We start from the raw sequence: 19,717 nt of genomic DNA, 5'->3' as shown, positions 1-19,717 counted from the left end.
AGGGGCAAGATCATCTGAGTAAACAATTTGTGTCCAGTTCACTCTCAAAATGGCAGGAAAAAAATGCACAGCAAAACGAAAATATGAAGAAAGAAACAATGATGGCTGCATTTGCGAAAGCAAATCTGCCCACACCGAAACTAACTGTGCAATAGCCACGGATGGAGCGCCGGCCATGATCGTATAAGTGAACAAGTCTGTGTTTTCTACCCTGAAACACCTGAAATCAAAGCATCGATCTGTTCTGACTGACACCCATGTGAAAGAATTGCTTCGAGTGGCAACAACAGAGTACAAGCCAGATTTGAAGAGGATTGTTCAAGGCAAGGAATGCCAGAAGTCCCACTAAGCAACATGCATAGTAAAAGAAAAACGCTATTGTAAATTATTATATTTTTGTTTGTGGACTTGGTTGTGTGTGTGTGAGACAGTGCACACAATGTTCATTGTTGAAAATGACTGGCCTGTGGTCTTAGTACTGTAGGAGTCAATTTCTGTCATTATCATGTTGGTGTATGACATTTACAATAAATCTGGCTGAGCAGAGGTCTGTGTGTGTGTGTGTGTGTGTGTGTGTGTGTGTGTGTGTGTGTGTGTGTGTGTGTGTGTGTGTGTGTGTGTGTGTGTGTGTGTGTGTGTGTGTGTGTGTGTGTGTGTGTGTGTGTGTGTGTGTGTGAGGAAGGGATGGGGTGATGTTCATGTGTGCCCATGTGTATGATGTGGCTCTTTGTGGTAACACAGTAAAAAATGTGGCTCTTAGTCTCTGACTGGTTGGCCACCCCTGATCTAGTTAGACATAATTTGCAGATCTCTGACTCTTTTTGCAAAAACTCTAAACACATTCTCTCTCATTAAAACACATTTTGCACTGTGATGCACTTATGATGCATAATGGTGGCAAAAGCTGAACACAATTAAAGCACAGGTGTCATACCTTAAACACAACAATTCAAAATTGATGACACTTGTTGCAAATGATGTAATGAAACCAATATTTTCTCAGAAGCTGTCGGAGAGACAGGAAGAGTGTAAGAGGCGGGGCACGTGGAGGAAGAGGAAGGGGGGGGGGGCGAGAAAGCGCAAGACAAAACAAAGCCATTTTGAGCTGCTGTAACAAACCATGTTCTTGTTCATAGAAAGACGGTGAAGGAAGCAGGACGAAGAGTAAAACCCAACATCAGCAGATTCTCTGTGTTCACCATAATTCAGAGATTCAGACAAGAGAACAGGTAAACATTTCTTCTGTTACAGTATTGAACATTTACAGTATATACTGTATGTACAGATGTTTCAGTGCATCACTTTGCAGATTCGTAGATTTTTGTAACTAAGCGTTCACTTTGTGTAGAATTGCAAGATTTCCATGTGTGGGTGGAAGGACAGGGATGTTCTCCCAGCAACAAAAGGCCGTCATAGTTGATATGGTTCTTCAAAACAACACTATTAGACTGAGTGAGAGACAGCAGAGAGTTAACTCTGAGCTTCAGAAGCATTTAAAATGGTCATAGTTATTACATGCTGTTTATCTGATGGAGTGCTGTTTGTCAGGGCTTTGATACACACACAGTACTTAGTAGTAGAATTAACTAATTCGTGGTTTTAATTTTTTCGTAGGATGTTCGAATTATGAGCATTAAAAGTAACACGATATAAATGAATGAAGATCTGGATTAAAATCTGAAACACAACCCATCTTCAAAGCAGGTTCTGAAGATGAAGAAATGAAGCAGGAGCCTCCTTATGGGTCCCAAAATGTCAGCTATCGTGCCAGTTAATCAAATTATAATAATCAGCTGAGACTTGCACACACCCCTACTTATTGTACGAAATCTAATTCAGATTCATTCTGTCGTTTCGATAACCTGTTTATAAAACAGCTGGACTCTGCAGGCTGAATAGAGCGTTATTGAGAGACTGTTTTCAACTGTGGATGAACACACACATTTGGTGCTTTGTTATATATTTACAGCAGCATGATGGTGTATACATTATATGTGTGTGTGTGTGTGTGTGGGTGTGGGTGTGGGTGCGTGTGTTTGTGTGTGTGGGTGCGTGTGTGTGTGTGTGTGTGTGTGTGTGTGTGTGTGTGTGTGTGTGTGTGTGTGTGTGTGTGTGTGTGTGTGTGTGTGTGTGTGTGTATGTGTTCATGGTAATGACAGTACATATCACTAAGAACAACAATTTGGCTCCATGATGTGTTTTTAATAACATTTTTAACATAATTGATAAAATATTGATTTCAATATTTCAGCCATCTCACCTACCATTTCCAGCCCATCCACATTGTTTTTGTCCTAGAGAACTTAACACTGAGAACACCGTGGCAAAAAGTTTATTTATTCTCATTGTCATAGAAATATAACATACAACATTTAAAATATAATGCACCAAAACTGTCTACAAATTCACTATGTACAGTATAAAAAATATGAAGAAGCTTTTCTTACATTAAAGTAAATACTGTGTGTAAACTTAAATTCAGTATCTCATTATACATTATATAAAGTAAGTATACAGCATCATCTGTTGAACATTTACTCTTTTTTTGTCTTTGGTCTCATCAGCTCATCATCATCTCCTCACTCTGAAGTTAGAACCTGGTTTCTCGTTCTGGAGCCTGTGGGTGAAGAAGGCGCTCAAGTTCAAGTCCAGTTCAACTTAGAACCATGTGGAAGTATAAAAACTAAACTTAATGCCGACTGAGAAAGAAATCCTTTTAAATGATGCTTGGCCTCCATACTGCAGTAACTTAACGGAACATTTCAGGTAGTTTTCAGTATTTATCTGTTGATCAGTGAGTTTTGTTCCATAATGATAAACTAAATGAAACAAATAATTATTTCCCCAATGTGAAGCATGACAAGTAGGACGTGGCTGAAGTAAAGAAGATGACAACAATAGCAGGTTACTGTGGCTCAAAAACAACAAAAATATTAAAAAAATACATACTTACATTTTTATCTCTACTTCTCAAAGTGCCACCCGGGTGGTGAACTGTGACTGTTGTTATTATCTGCAGAATAAATTGAAGAGTTTGATATTTTCCAGCACAAATATATGACCAAAGAATGTGTTTCACTAGATATAAAATGAAGACTTCATTACCTTTTCATTGTCTGATATCTTTTTCGTAGGCTCCGGATGTATCTCCAGGATGTGCAGCATGGCGTCATGCAGTGTCAGGAAGAACATTGATGGTTGAACTTCATCATCAAAGAAGCAACAGTCGTGAAGTTTCTCCAGGATGTAATCTGCCGCCGAGGAGAAAGACGATAATTAGACATGGCTGATTATCTATTTAAGTCATTTTTCAAGCAAAATGCCCAACATCTGATGATTCTAGCTTCCTAAATGTGATAAGTTTGATGCTCTCAACATCAAATATCAAAGACATTCAGTAAACTGAATATGTTTGTGTTTCAGAAGGGTGTCGTGAAGCCAGTTTGGGCATTGAACAGTCCTGAGGGGAATTTTTCATTATTTTATAAACTAAACAATTAAGTAATATGTAATAAACTACTGTGAAACAACTGCCAGCATCATGAATAGTTTGTCACCTTTGTCAGAAGATCATTTTGTTTTTACATTTAAATCACTACTTTTAAATGGTACCCTGAAGACAAAGCACAAACATAAGAGCGCTCCAAAACAAGGAATGCAACAAAAATGAAAACACCTGCTCTCTAAGCAGTTTAGCGCACAGCTTATGATTTTCATCCTCGTTGTGTTACATTTGTACATTCGGAGCATTTATTTTTGTGCCTTTATTTTTGTATACAATTTATGCACAAAGGTCACCCCATCAGTTTTTATTCTTAAATAATCATATCCTAAATGAAGATGACCCACATAACACAGACTGTCCACTCTCCAGCTGGCTCTGGTTGTAAAATAAAAAATAAAAACTTAGTATGTTTTGTTTTGAGTTTCTAACAGAAGTGACACATACAAAGAAACAAAATTAGACTTCACTGATGAGTTTTGCTCATCAGATTCGCGTATTTTTTTTTTTAGTTTTTTTTTTTTACAGCTCTTATTTTACATAAAAAAAACTCCTACTAACAAATAAAGATTTGACAAATTAGTGGTGTCATGACAATCTGCATTATTAATGATTAAATATTGAGCTGTAACTGTTGCAGTTTCACACATACGATCACAAGCCACAATGTAGACCTCAACTTCCACACGGATCAGCTCCTTCAGCATCTGCAAAAAGTTAGAGATGATTCATTAAAAGAAAACAAAAGCTACAGTGGAATAACTGATGCTATTGTTGCTATGAATGAACAACACACTGTTTTAAGTCCCTTCAGGGCAGAAATGTCCAGGAAGGAGACAGCGGCAAAGTCCAGGATCAGGCTGTGGAACTCCACTCTAGGAACAATGATGTCGGTGGGAAGCTCGGCGTTCCAGTCGATCCGGACAGGAAGGTCCTTAAAGTCTGTTGGCAGGTCCAGCTCCTCCGTGTTACTCTCGTCCTCTAATTCCTCAATGGGTCCACATGAGGTATTCAGGAAGCCTCTCTGCAATGGAAAAATATTGTTTTAGTAATTTGACTTCACAGATGGCTGCAGCTCATTACAGCAGGCACAACTACATTTACACTGCATTCATGGCTACAGCCAGTTTACACCAGTGTAGTCGAGATTATTTAAAGTCAGAGCAAATGTGAAATGTAACAATTTACACAGTTGGTGTGTTCCAAATGGCGAACTTGTTTACTAACACTCACTATTTTGAGAGGATAAGTGCGGTCACACTGTCAATGAAAAAAGATGCAGTGCACTACAGCTGCTTGGATGATGCACTAAAAACAGGCCCAAAAAAGTGGTGCTTTAGTTAACAAACAAACAATAATCACTGTATATCAGATATGTAAGATCAGCAATGCACTTTTGACAGTGTTTGTTCGAAAAACACATTGGAAGAGAAAAAAATCTGAACTTTTAAATGTTTGCCTCCTTGGACAGGAACCATCTCCCATTCACCCACCACCACCACCACCACACAAACACATTTACAAGGTACTGGCACAGCTTTTACATTTCAAAAGATACATTCATAGTCTAGTCTAGGTCATATCTTGCACCCTCTCCTAACAAAATGCCGTCACTTAGATGTAATTATAACATCACCACATTAAAAATGTATTGTTAAAGAATAAAAACTTTTACTGTGCTGACCTGAACAGAGTAAACTGATCAAAGCAGGAAGAGATAACCATGAGAGTGTAGATATATATATATTTTTTAATCACTTTGTGAAAGTGTTGTCAGAGTAAAAGTGTGTTCTTTATATCAACAACATGATCTTTTCTTACTGATGTCCACTGCAGGTCACCCTTCTTCAGAAGTTTGCGGATCATCCGCAGCGCTTTGTTCCTCTTTCTCAGCACTCGCAGCGGGTTAAACCCGATCTGAGAAGAGAGAAGTGCACCTTGAATCATAAGTAGAGAATGAGTTTGTTTTATTTGCCTGTTAACAACATGACCTTTTAAAGATGATTTTACGGCATCTTTATTGGATATATTACATCCCATGCATATTGTGGATATAAAATACAATTCCATTCTTTTACTTTGACACTCGACAGCCAGGTGAGACTTACAGCTTCCACCAGTTTGGTCCTGAAGAACTCAATGTTGGCAAAGAAGATTGGTGATGGGATCCTGAAGATCTTCACTCCCTCTGGCTCATATATCTGGAGACATCACGATACCCAAATGAATGCAATGTCATTGATAAGAATAGTTTATCTGTTCAAACTAAGATGCAAACATTTAACAGAGAAGGAGGAATGCAGGGTTGATTATTTATGAGCTCTCAGGTAAGACTTACTGTATAAAAATACAGGCCCTGCTTGTGGAGATTATAAAAATAAAATTCTGGCACTTTAAAAACACTTTTATAATGCCTCAACTCCTGAAGAGTCTAAAATAATGAAATAAAAGTAAAGTTAAATGAAACCTGATACTGTCATGGGCGAATGGAAAATCCTTACATACCCTGGTGGACCTTGATAAATAATAAAATATTATACAATAGATGTTTTCAAGGAATACTTTGGCACATTGGGAAAGCTTATTACCAGAGAGGTGGATGAGAGGATAATTTTTTTTCTCTCCAGAGCATGATATCAATCTTCTCATCGAACTATCCACCATCCAAGTATTTCTTTAGCAGACGTTACCATAGACACCAAGCCAACTTACATCGATGTAGTCCTTTCTGTCTTTGTAGATGTCAGTTCCCTTTATGTTGACCAACACACTGCACCGTGGGCTGAAACATAAACAGACATAAATACTTCAAAAATATTGCTCTGAGATTGTGGTTTAAATTTAAAATCAAAAGACTCACCTGTGTTTCAAAAGGTGAACTTGTGTACTAACACTCACTATTCTGAGTGTATAAGTGCGTTAACAATGTCAAGTACAGAAACACGCAGTGCACTACAAGTACCAGGATGATGCACTCAAAATGGTCCAAAAATTAAGTACGTAACACTGGACAATTTCCACCCTAAACGGTTGCCATCTTGGCTACGTAGAGGAAGGGGCGGGGCTACGACATAAATCATTTTTTCAAATGAAGGCATCTGAAGAAGCTGCAGCTGTTCAAAAAGACATTCAATTTAGACTGTCCAGATACTAACAACTGAGTCCTGAAGACGACACTGATCAGCTCCACACCGAGGCCTGCAGCCAATCCGAGATCCAGCCCCAGCAAGACGGCTGCAAAGCAGGTACCCAGCCACACCACCTGGTGAGACACAGAAGAGTTCTTTAAAACAGCAATATGACTTTTCTAATGCCAGATAACACAACATGAACATAGTGATTCCTCAAGTGCGGAGATTTGTGTCTTTAAAAAGTGTGTGACGTCTTACACAGTCTGGTTTGTCCCGCCTCCACAGGTATGGGACATCTCTGAACTGCATCAGCATGCCCTTCAGGTTGACGATGACCACAGCACCCAGCACGGACTGTTAAAACAAAGGGTCAAAGGTCAGATTCCAAAGATTTAAATCATATAATGACGTCCGAGTGTCCGTAGAATTTGAGGTTTACAAACCTTTGGTAGTGGCTCCAGAAGGAATCCAATAGCCAAAGTGACGATCATCACTATCAGAGCTGAGAGTAAACTGGCCAACTGAAAAGTACAGATGAGATATGGAACTGCAAAAACTACTGACATAACACAACAAACGAAAACATAATATGACAATTTCTGTTGCTTTGGTTTATAAATTCGGTTTAAATGACAAATATTAGCAGAGTAATACCATACATTGCTCCCGAGAAAACTCTAGTGTAGTGTTGTTTTGAATTTTTGCTGGTTCTCAAAACCAACAAAGTTTTTTTTAATTGAATTTTTTTAAATTTACCTAAGCCACTCTTCCATGCAAAAATGTATTCAAAGTTTTGAATTTGATACATCAAGTGGATATCCTCATAAATGTCAATCTTTTTATTACAAAATTCCCTCTTTTTTTCCCCAATCCACACCGAAAGAAATGATTATACTGAGCAAAACCTGTTTCAGTGTTCATATTCACACCTGAATGTTGTTTTAAGACAGACTGGGAAAGTTGTAAAACTATTCTTTAGTTGTAAATTGACACATCATACTGAGTAGTTACTGAGCAGTTTTTCACTACTTCATGATCAGATAATTAACCTGAAGTAAAGTAAAGCATCAACATGCAAACAACTAACACAACTACCTAAGAAGAAGCTACTGAGTTTTTACAAATAGTTCCTTTACAACAAACCAGACGAAAGGGTAAAAAAATTATGAAGTGATTGGTAATGAATGCGTAATAGTTTGTGCTGCTTATCAGCTGGTTAACAGTTAATCAGAATGTCCTTATGAAAAAAATATATTGCTATTCCATTTCACAGATATGAATGATTATTATGATTCATTAGTAATCTCCTAGTCTGTTCTTTAGCCATTGATCAACTGTGAACTCCATGAATCTGAGCTGTTCAGGAGCTCCCCATCAAAACACTTTATTAGTTATCAGTTCATATATGATTGATTCCTCCCTCATTCCTCAAAAACTTTGTATATATTTTGTGCAGGATCTTGTAAAAGTATTATCCAATGAGGGAATAATAAAACACATGATTTACTAGTTTACCTGAGTTTTCCCACCCGTGCTCTCCTGCACTGCACTCCTGGAAAGAGCTGTGCTCGCTGCAAAAGATTTAAAGGAAGCTCCAAAGATGTTGCTGACTCCAAAAGCTATCAGCTCCTACAGCCGGGTCACAGGGAACACCTCTTTATCGCATAGATCACACACCGGTCCTGATTAAACCTGGAGCTTTTACCTTAATGTTGTGAATGTTGCAATGTTTTTACATACCTGGTTTCCATCGATGGTGTAATCATGTTTTATAGAGTAGATTTTTGCCACAGAGAAGGCCACAGCAAAACCCACTATAGCCATCGGAAATGCTTCCACTGCCGTCTCCTGGAAGATGTGCAGGTTTGGGGGCATCGGAGACTCATAACTGAAATTATACAAGTCTGTCAGACTGATGTCTGTTTCTAATATTAAACTCATTGATTTGACATTTACCTCCAATGATAATATGACACAAAACGTTCTTCTGAGAAGGTTTTTACAAATTGGAGACATCAGGAAACTTATCTTTCCTCTAATAATATATATTTTAACAGTGTAAACCTGTCGTAAAAAAATTCCAGTTCAGTGGTTAAACTTACACCGACTGATTTTTGGGGCATTAAGGGGAAAGTGGTAACAAGCTATAAATACAACACTATATCCTATATTATAATCATAAAGTAACAGTTAGCCTACTTATACATCCAGAACTTGCAAAGTCGTATTTGTTTCCACCTGACAAATTTAAGTCTAATTGTCAATCTCCTGTTCACTCTGCTTTACTCCACCAATGCCGAGAAGAAACATTGTGTTGCTCAATTGCTTCACTAAATTTAAAGTTGCTAACTTTGTCTGTGTTGTTTTGTGCTGGGTGGGCAATGTTTTCTAAGTTTATTCAACCTTTTTTGTAATTGAAAACAGCTACATGCTACTGCTAAAAAAATATTCTTTTGAGAGTGATGAGACTGAACCAAAATAGTAAAAACATTTTTTTTTTAAAAAAAGAGCTGAAAGACACTAAAAACCTGTGTAAAGATGGGGGAAATGTAGAATCAGGTGCTTACTCTCGAACCATACCTTTCACAAACAGTACAAGTCGTTATCCAAGTCGATTTTTGCAGCTTTATCTTTTAATTTAATGAAAGGACCAGCTTGCCTAAATCATAAGAAAGGCTTTTTTTTTCAACGTGATTACAGAATAGCATGATAGTTACACAGGGATGTACTGAGTAATCCTTTCACAGCACAGAAAACAAATGTTTAGTGGGTCCTTTGCTTTGATTATCACCTCTTACCCCTTTGGAATATGGCCAACAACATCAATGCCATATATCGTCTTGAAGTCGAATGCATATGAGACTCCACATGCAATAACAGTCTGAAAAAGAAACGACAGATATGACTAAGTGACAGCTGGAAATTGTAAATTTAAAAGTTGAAAAATGAAACACGTTCATTAACTGCGAATTGTTTCTTTGAACTGACATGAAATCTTTCTTTTCAGTACCATTAATGATACCATAAATCAGTTTAATGATTGTTAACTTGGTTGGGACTCATAAAAAGTCCCAACCAAAATGACTGTTTACTGTTACTGTTTATATGATTAATAATCCTTTAACATCTCAGGTTAGGACAACATTAATAGGCTTTATGTCGCTGCTCACCATGATAACCTCTATTGGGATGGGCACAGGCAGCTTGGATTTGAATCTCTCATTTAACTCCTTTACAATGAGCACCATCACCATGATCACCAGGGAGATCACCACATCACAGACATTGCTGGAGGTGATATTGTTAAAGATGATCTCCAAGGTCTGAAAAATTAAAAAACAAAATAAAACAGGAGTCCAACCCACAACCTGCACCCTCCATGGCTGTGATAAGCAGACAGAAAGCTGGTCTGTACTCACATATATGATGGAAAGCGGTCCACTGATGCCTTGGACCTGCAGACCCAAAATAAACTTGAGCTGGGACACGAAGATGTGGATGGCAGCTGCTGTGGTGAAGCCGGAGACCAGAGTGTCAGACAGGTACATGACAACAAAGCCCACCTGAAGTATACCCATTGCCAGCTGGAGGTGACAGAAAAAACAGAGAAGAGACAATCCTGCTGGTTCAAACTGAATTACAAAATTAAAAAAAATCAATAACAGACAAAATAAAGTAGGAAACAATAAAAAAAGAAAAAAAGAAAGAGAAGTAAACAAACAATATCTTATTGTGCTAACCCTTTTTACACTACACATCTTATTTGACATCAGCTATCAACTTTTTTTTTTAAATCATACTTAATTTCTCATTTTAAACAGCCTTTGGGTATTGTCACCCAATAATTTAATAATAATAATAATAATAATAATCTTTTGAGGCATTTTTTAAGAATGACATTTGGATATGTATTTGTTTTAAATGTATTTCCTCATGCTCCTACTGCTATGAAACTCACTCATCTGAATGAGATGCATTGAATAGTGGGAGCAGAAAGTAACATACACGCCATGGGCACTACTCTTTTCTTTTCTTGGTGGATGTTTTGGGGCCACTATATAGAGTGCATATACAGTAGATACAAATACAATGGGGTAATATTTGATAAATATAGGGTGCCATGTTGTAATTAGGGGGTGGGTTGGGGACAGCACAGCACAGTTTTCGGTGGATAAATCATAAATCACTTTACGGTTCACGCCTTGTAGAGACACAACGTGACACTGACATGAAGGTCCTGAAATGGACAGGTGCGTGTATTACATGCTTTGGCGTGATACCAGGTTGCTTCACTATCTCCACCAAACTACAGAATGGTCTGGTTGCATCCATATTTTTTTCTTCTATTGGGGAGAAACACCTTGGCTTGTTTTTATTACTTTAGACCAATAGCAATCGTTTTGGGCATCAATAAGTCTAGGATGCAGTAACGGTGTTTGTGCAAAATAATCTTGGGTGGAACTTGTTTTAGTGTACACACACAGCTAGCAGAAGGAGAGGACAATCTTGACCAAAATAGTGAGCCAATGGAAAGTTTACACCAACATTCTACCTCAGTGATGTTTTCTTTCACAAGATTTTGTCTTTCTTATTGTTGTAAGTGAGGTGGCTTCAGATAACTTTGCTGCTATATAAATACAATTCACAAAACTTGTGTGTAACTCCACCACAAGTTCAGTTTAATTTTACCTCTATAATACTTTTGAATTGAGAAAGATAAAAGGGAATTTCCCCGGAGAATGTTGACTCTGTTGAAGAGATGAATCGAGTGATTACTGTGAGGTGTTTAACCTGCATGATGCCGGCGAGGAAGGACACAGAGGAGGCCACCAACACTCTCTGCTCATCTCTCGTCAGGCCTTCAAACCCAGTGATGTTGAAGGGTGGACCTTCGTCTGGGACCAGCCTGGTGACCACCGATCCAATCATCAGACACAAGACTGGGAATGGACCTGCAGGGGAAAAGGGAGGATGGCAGATGAATTGAATTGTAGCATTTTGAGAGCAGCAATGGAAAGAAGGAGACTGGCCTTACCAACTGAGATGTGTCTGGAGGTGCCGAGGAAAAAGTAAATGATGACAGGGAAGAAGGCGGCGAAGAGTCCATACCAGGGTGGCAGAGAGGCCAGCAAACAGTAGGCCAGACCTGCAACAAAAACACAGGTTTACAGTATGATACTACTGTTCACTTCACTTCACTTCACTTCACTTCACTTCACTTCACTTCACTTCACTTCACTTCACTTCACTTCACTTCACTTCACAGTATTTTAACCACGTGTTATGTTCAGGCTACAGTAGTCATGGTCATTAAACATGCCATGACAATAAAAGGAATACATTCTTTAAGGTAGTTTGTTACTAAAACTTGGTAAAATATCATGTTTAATGTCTGCGTAGTTAAAAAGATGAGTGGAACTTATCACTACATAGGCATAGAGTGATGCTGTCTCCATTGAGACTGTTATTACAGAAGAGCACACAGGACTGACAGAGACTTTGTCTCATGAAGCTTAATATCAGCACACCAACAAGCCTGCGGTGGACAACCAGAGGATCAGGAGGCTCCTGTCCAGGAAGAGGAAGTAAAGAAAGTGGATTCCTTATCAGTCAAATAAAACAAAAACCTGTACAAGTCTCAACAACAGTCCTGTTTCCCTTACTGTTCCTTGGTTATGATGTTGAACAAAAAAACATATTTTTGCAGAACATTGTGAAGTTGACCTTTGACATTTTGGATTTAAAATACATCACTTCATTATCTCAATGTTCAATTTTGTCATAATTGGAGAATAAATTCTTGGTTTATGGCCAAAAACATGTTTTATGAGGTCACAGTGAGAACTTCACCTTTGATGAAAGAATTCTAATCAGTTCATCCTTGAGTCAAAGTGAATGTTTAATTTGAAGATATTATCTCAAGGCGGTCCTGAAAATGGGACTGACAGAAAGACATACGGACAATCCGAAACATAATGTGTCACCAGTGTGGAGGTTTCATAACCAATATTGAGATCGAGAAAAATAATAATCCTATGAATGCAAAAAAAGAAAGACAGATCAAAAATAGAACTAGAACTGCACAGACCTCAGACAAGGCCAACAATGGACTCTTCTATGTGCAAATCTGCAACTGCAGCCACAGTCTGTTGATAGTGGCTGTATATGTTTCCCATGGAGCGCTCCGTAACAACCGCTTGCTCTACTAAATTTAAGCAAATGTGAATCCCAGAGGATTACCGGCACCTATGTGACATGGAGTTCTTCTTTTTCACATTCTACATTCAAGTTTTTTTGAAAATCAGATCAGTCATTTTTTTAGAATCTGATTGAGAAAAAGACAAAACAAACCACAAAGAAAACTGCGGAAATAAAAATAACAGCTCCGGGTTAATAACCTTAACCTACTTCTACAAATAATTATACTATTCTAAACAAGTGTTAACAGCTCATATAACAGAGGAGAGGCTAACTGTGTCAAATTTGATCAGATTAGACATAAAATACTCAAAGTGTTAATGATAAAATAGAAGGAGAAAGGTAGGTAGGTAGGTATATACTTTATTAATCCCCGAGGGGAAATTTTTTAAAGACGAGAAGCGAGACAAACAACTTATAATGAAACAGGAATAGACATGACATAGTGAACACACAACAAACAACATTTCATTTACCTGAGACTCAAACAAACAGAGGGTAGGATGGATAAGAAGTATGTGTGTGTGTGTGTGTGTGTGTGTGTGTGTGTGTGTGTGTGTGTGTGTGTGTGTGTGTGTGTGTGTGTGTGTGTGTGTGTGTGTGTGTGTGTGTGTGTGTGTGTGTGTGTGTGTGAGAGATGGTGTGAATTTCTGGAAATTTCTGCCCCTGACTTCAAAGTAACAGCCCCATTTTTCTGATCCATCTCCTCCCGTAAGAATGTTCAGTTACAGACTCTTTTTTTGTTGTTGTTTAATTCATACCAATAGTACATGACTACAGTTGCATGGATTACTCCCAGTTCTTAGATCACACAGTGGGAATGATGCTACTGATATCATTTTAATTTCGTAGTCAGATATTCTAACGGTGAAATGATAACTTGTATGAACTGAACTCAACCAACCACAGCAAAAAATCAAAATCATGGTGGGTGAAAATTTGACCTTTGTACCCCAAAATGAAAATATAATTTGTTGAGAATGTTTTGACACTTCTAACACTGTAATAGTGCAAAGACACATCATCCACCCACGTTTGGTCCCAATCTGATTGGTTCTGTCAGAGACATGATGTCACTGCATTAAGTTTAAGTTAATATGCCTCCATTACACCAATGTAATTCAAAGTATCAAACCATTCATTCATATGCAGTAAACTTGACTCTTACCTTGCAGGACCGCCACCAGGCCGGTGCTGATACCTGACACGATGTCACTGAGCAGCCACTCTTTAAATTGATAGACTTTCAGCCAGCCGATGACCGGCAGAAGAGAGAGAGCTGCGTTCTTTGCTCGTTTGGCATCACATCTAAGATGATACATAAACCAAAACATTGTGTCCATGTTAAACAGGAAAACAGAGTTGATGGACGGCTGCATTTAATGAAATATAGATGGAACAGATTTCAGATTTTGACAGTTTAAATGAGATGGTGATTGATTTTTGACTTTGAAAGAGGTGGAATGTGACTGAGTAGAATTAGAGGCATGGAGAGGCAACAGACAATAAGCAAAAACTGTGGGAGAGACAATTGAAGGCTCCGCCTCCCATTCTACTTCTGGAAACTCTAGGAACCACAAGTAGACCAGCGTACTGAGAGAGAAGTGCTCTGCTAGGATTATATGGTTCTATAAGATCTCTAAGATATGATGGAGCCTGGTCATGTAGAGATTTGTAAGTCATCAAGAGAATTTTAAATTCTAGTCCTGATTTAACAGGAAGTCAGTGAAGAGAAGATAAAACTGGAGAAATATGATCTCTCTTGCTGAATCCCGTCAGTACTCTTGCTGCAGCATTTTGGATCAGCTGCAGGTTTTTAATGAGTAATTTGGAAATCCTAACAACAAGGAATTACAATAATCTAGTCTAGAAGTAACAAACGCATGTATTAGTTTTGTCTAGTTCAGTCTAATGCAGTTCCTTTGATCCGTGTAACATCTTCTAATCGCTGTTATAAAATCGTGTGATCAATCGTATCAAAAGCAGCACAAGTACAAAGACAAGTCCATTATCTGAGGCTAATAAAAGATCGTTAGTAACTTTCACCAGAGCTGTTTCTGTGCTATGATGAACTCTTAAGACTGAACATCTTCAAACAGATCATTCCTTTGTAAATGATCACAAAGTTCATTTGCAACAACTTTTTCAAGGATTTTAGAAATAAACATCAGGTTGTAAATTGGTCTGTAGTTTCCTAAAACAGCTGATCAAGAGTCCTTTTTAAGTAAAGGTTTAATTACAGCCACTTTAAAAGCCTGCGGTACATAGCCGGTTACAATAGATAGGTTGATCTGATCTAATATGGAAGTATTAATTAAAGGGAAGACTTCCTTGAGGAGTTTAGTTGGAATGGGATCCAGAAGACAGGTGGATGATCCAGATGAGGAAATAATTGTTGTTAGCTCGGATAGCTCAACAGGAGAGAAATGTTCAAAGTATAAATCTGGTCTCTGTGCCTAACAACACATCAGTGACAGTAACAGGAAGGGCCGGCCCGATTCTCTCCCCAAGAAGAAGTTAATGAAGTCATTACTGCTGAGAGCTGAAGGAATAGAGGACTCAACAGAACTGAGACTCTTTGTCAGCCTGCTACAGTGATGAAAAGAAACCTGGGGTTGTTCTTGTTGTCCTCTATTAATGATGAATAATATAAAGTTCTGGCCTTACAAAGAGCTTTCTTGTATAATATTAGACGATCCTTCCAGGCAGGTGAAATTCTTCTAAATTAGTGGAACTCCATTTCCTTTCCATCTTTCTAGTCGCTGCCTAGCAGAGCGTAGTTTTGAGTTGTACCACGGAGACAACTTCCTCTGGTTCATGACTCTCTTCTTCAGAGGGGCGACATCATCTAGACTTGTAGCAGAGATACTGCAGTGTTTTCTGCCAGATGATCCACTTGTGTGGGACTAAGATCAATGTAGATGTCTTCCACTGCTTTAACACACGGCATCGAAGAGGATAAACATGTAACTGCTTCTTTAAACTTGGCCACGACATCATCTGACAGACATCTACTGTAGTGGGATTTATTCTCACATGCTGTGTAGTCCATTATTGTAACTTCAGATGTTAATAAGAAGTGGTCCGACAAAACAGGGTTTGGAGGAAATACCATTAAATTTTCAGATTCCATATTACAAAAGCAGATGGAGGGTGTGGTTACCACAGTGAGTGGGTTTATTTACATATTGAGAAAAACCAATAGAGTCTAACAATGAGCTGAAAGTAATTATGACTAAGTTTAGGTCTCAGGTTAATCGATAAGCTTGAGTGGAAGATTGCTGCCACTCCTCCTCCTCCTCCTCCTCCTCCTGAATCTCTAGGAATATGATAATTAATATGACTGGGAGGAGTTGCTTCATTAATCCTAACATATTCTTCCTGTTGCAGCCAGGTCTCTGTGAGACAGAGCAAATCAATCTGATGATCAGTTATCAAGTCATTTACTAACAGAGATTTAGACGAGAGAGATTTGATATTTAATAGTCCGCTTTTAATTGTCATGTTTTTTTGATCCATTAAATTGATAGGATACATGTTTATAGAATTTGTATTGATACATCTTTTGTTGAATTTTTTTTAATATAGGTGGTCTGGGTACAGACACAACCTCTATGGGATGTTGAAGGTTTTGGGTGAGTGACAGCTCTGAAGAAGCTGCAGAGGAGCGTGTAAGACTGCAGCTCTGCATCCTGGCCTCAACCCTGGATGTCAGGTTTTAGGGCTGTTTCTAGAAAGAAGAGCTGCACCATCTAAAGCAGGGGTCTCAAACTCGCGGCCCAGACGATATTTCATGGCCCCCACCTTAACATGAAAGTTTAATGTTAGTGCGGCCCGCGAGTTTTCTATGAATGGCACTTTCCAGTGTTGTGTGCGGAGCTGAACGAACCGACCAATCACGGTGGGTATTTGGCTCTCGGGGGCGGGACATCGACCGGGCTGATGCAATCAGAGCAACATTTCTCAATGAGTGAAAGTGACAGCAGCGTTGCCATGGAGAGTTTTCTTCCGGGCCTGGCTGGCTGCCTCGTTTCTATTCGGCAAACGTGGACATCCGTCCCAGCGCGCTGCGTTCACGACACTTCAAAAAATACGTTTTTTAAGTCGCTGCCCAGCGGGACATTACACGTATATATGTCTCTCTCTGACAAAATAAATCAAAGTGATGCGTACGCGGCGAGATAAAAGAAAGGAAATAATGTAGTCTAACGTGGTCTGCAGTCACATACCGACACCTGTCCGTCGGCAATAACAGTCCCCGATAACCCGGACCAATTATAGGGTCGCACCGTTATTTGGGGGGGTCATTATTTTGTTATTTGCATTGCCTCACACGATGAACACGACATATATTTCTAGATGACGTCATAAACACGACAGTGACACCAAGTGGAATTAAAATATATCCCACAACCCCAAACATGTCTTTTTCAAAGCCTGCAGTGAAGAGAAAGGTCGGTGATGAGCACAGACAATCCCAGGGAAAGTGGGAGATGCAATATTTCTTTGTTGAGCACAGGGGCACCCCGACGTGTCTTATTTGCACAGAGAAAGTTGCGGTGCACGAGGAATACAATCTGAAACGTCATTACACAACCAGACATGCTGAGGAGTATGCAAAATACCAGGGATGCTGTGCGAGAGGAAGCGCTGCCAGGTCTCCAGCAGCAAGGAGTAGGCAAGAGAAGCCATGTTCAGAAGAACAGTTCATGTTCTTCAATGTTCCATTCATGTTCAGGACCATTCATGTTCAGAAGAACCCATTGAGGTTAAAGAACTGTTAATAAAGACGTTTAAATCTGAATACAGCAGATATAGAAGACTGAAGAAACCACACAGAGTTGCTGACGAGAGAAATCTAATTATTATTATTTTATTTATTACTGATTTATTTACTTATTAATTCTTAATTTGTTTATTTATTTTTTCATCTTATTTTGTGTTAAAAAAATAAAAATAAAGACATTTGAGAAGATTGGAATTTTTTAAACAAAGCTTTTCTTGTGGAGTACCCGATGCGGCCCAGCCTCACCCAGACTCTGCCTCCAGCAGCCCCCAAGTAAATTAAGTTTGAGACCCCTGATCTAAAGTAAGATGGATGCCGTCTCTCCAGAGCAGACCAGGTTTTCCCCAGAAAGTATTCCAGTTGTCAATGAAGCCCACATTGTTAGCGGGACACCACCTCGACAACCAGTGGTGAAGTGAAGACGTATGGCTAAACATGTCTACATAGTACTAAAGCATGTCTTGAAGCTTTACTGATGCTGGCACATCTACATGAGAATAGGTCCCTGCAATTACCTTTACCTTACCTATTTTACAAGATAGACTGTAACATTAATTTAGCAAATACTGGGACTATTGAAGCTCTACATGAGCCTCAGCCAAAACCTGAAGAGTATTTCTGTAGTTTTTAAACTGTTAACATCTTTTCTTTTTTTTTAGGTAAAAATTTCAGTGTTAATGAGACCTGTTCTGAAGTCCCAAACCTACCAAACCTTTAAGTAATTTAAGGATCTAAATATTTATTCCCGATATTTTCACATACAAAACAGTTAAAGGGTAAAAGAGAGTAGCCAATTTGCAAATACAGTTGTACTACTAGATCCATAAGAAATGAAATTGCAGGGCTCAGTGTTGGTGAGGGCAAAGACAGTAAATCATCTCCCGGGCAGGGAGAATATTACCCACTTTTTAAGTAAAGCCGAGTAAATGTCAGTTTTAAAAGCTCATCATTAACATCAGTTAACGTCTTGATACAAACAGTTTGCTACAAGGGTTTTACATGCAATAAAATCTTTAAGACAGGTGCTTCAAATTAAAAATATATTGAGTATTTTTGATAATTTCTCAGTTTATTTTAAAAGTTTCAGGCCTGAGACCTTCATATAAAAAAGTTTTATGTCTGTGAATAGTCTCATGTTGGATTGTAGACATATAAGGACAGATAGCTGCTGCATTTTAGGTTTTTTCACTCTCCACAAACTGATATGATATTTTTCAGGTTAAATAAATGACTAAATACATTAAACTACAAGTTATTTTTAGACTTAAAATAAATGGAGAGAGAAACAAACATGTCTTTAAAACTTAACCATAATCATCATGACCTGACTTTACTTTAAACTGTAAAATCTTAGTTAAACAAAGAATATATTATAGTATGATGCTACAACTCTCAGGTTTTGTATGCAGACAAACTATAGTTGATTACAATGAGTACGTTAATTTAAATAAATAAAAAGTTTCCGTTTTATATAAATTTTTTCCAAACTCTTTAGTAAGTTAATATTCTTTTCGTTTATAAAGGATTCAGTTTAAAGGTTATTTGGTTGTTAAATGTTAATTAATTGTTAATTCTTCAGTGATCATAAGTCATAAATTGCACAGAAAACAAAAGCATGGCATGTTCCTTACGTGAAGTACTGTTTGACGTGGTCCAGCATGGTTTTGCGCTGCCTGTAGACCTTCTGGTGCTCCTCAGCGAAGGACTTCTCAGAGTACAGCGGCCTGGCCACCACATACTGCTTAGCTCCCGGTCGCATCATCTCGCCTCTGCTGCCTGGAGGGCCACTGGTTCCTCTCTTTGTGGCTCTGAGATCCATTAATCACATTAGATTAGGAAGATGATCCTGTCTTGCCTTTGAACATCAGTTATCAAAGAACATTAACAGCAAACAACAAAGGTCCAGACCTCCTAATACAGGCAAAGTACACAAACCAGGTCAAGACCTGCTCTGTCCTGGGAGAAGATTTATCTGGCTCCATTTGAGCTCTAGAAACAAATTAACACCAGAGAGGGTTGTTTTGAATTTTAGCTCTGAAATTTGTCAGCCTCCTGATTTTCTCAAGATCAACTTTTCTTTTCAAGGTCTAAATCACTCCA

The 19,717-nt window shown here is 38.5% G+C and overlaps 1 protein-coding gene across 1 annotated transcript; it reads right to left on the bottom strand.

Moving 5' to 3' along the window:
• Positions 1-928: 928 nt before the first annotated feature.
• Positions 929-19,379, bottom strand: LOC138629480 (chloride anion exchanger-like). Its single transcript, XM_069713208.1, has 20 exons — positions 19,249-19,379; positions 14,000-14,139; positions 11,669-11,779; positions 11,425-11,585; positions 10,053-10,217; positions 9,804-9,956; positions 9,432-9,514; positions 8,374-8,521; positions 8,149-8,262; positions 7,077-7,154; positions 6,892-6,987; positions 6,658-6,764; positions 6,215-6,284; positions 5,611-5,703; positions 5,324-5,419; positions 4,299-4,526; positions 4,155-4,209; positions 3,106-3,251; positions 2,954-3,013; positions 929-934 (listed from the first exon to the last, which is right to left on the bottom strand). The coding sequence occupies exons 1-20, from the start codon at positions 19,377-19,379 to the stop codon at positions 929-931; spliced, it is 2,241 nt and encodes a 746-aa protein (XP_069569309.1).
• Between the last annotated feature and the right edge of the window lie 338 nt (positions 19,380-19,717).

Source organism: Brachyistius frenatus, unplaced genomic scaffold (genome assembly GCF_029030835.1).
Source record: "Brachyistius frenatus isolate BFR_SWC_R1_liver_20210118 unplaced genomic scaffold, ASM2903083v1 Contig_116, whole genome shotgun sequence".
Classification (NCBI taxonomy): Eukaryota; Metazoa; Chordata; class Actinopteri; family Embiotocidae; genus Brachyistius; species Brachyistius frenatus.
This window is presented reverse-complemented; position numbering and strand designations above follow the sequence as displayed.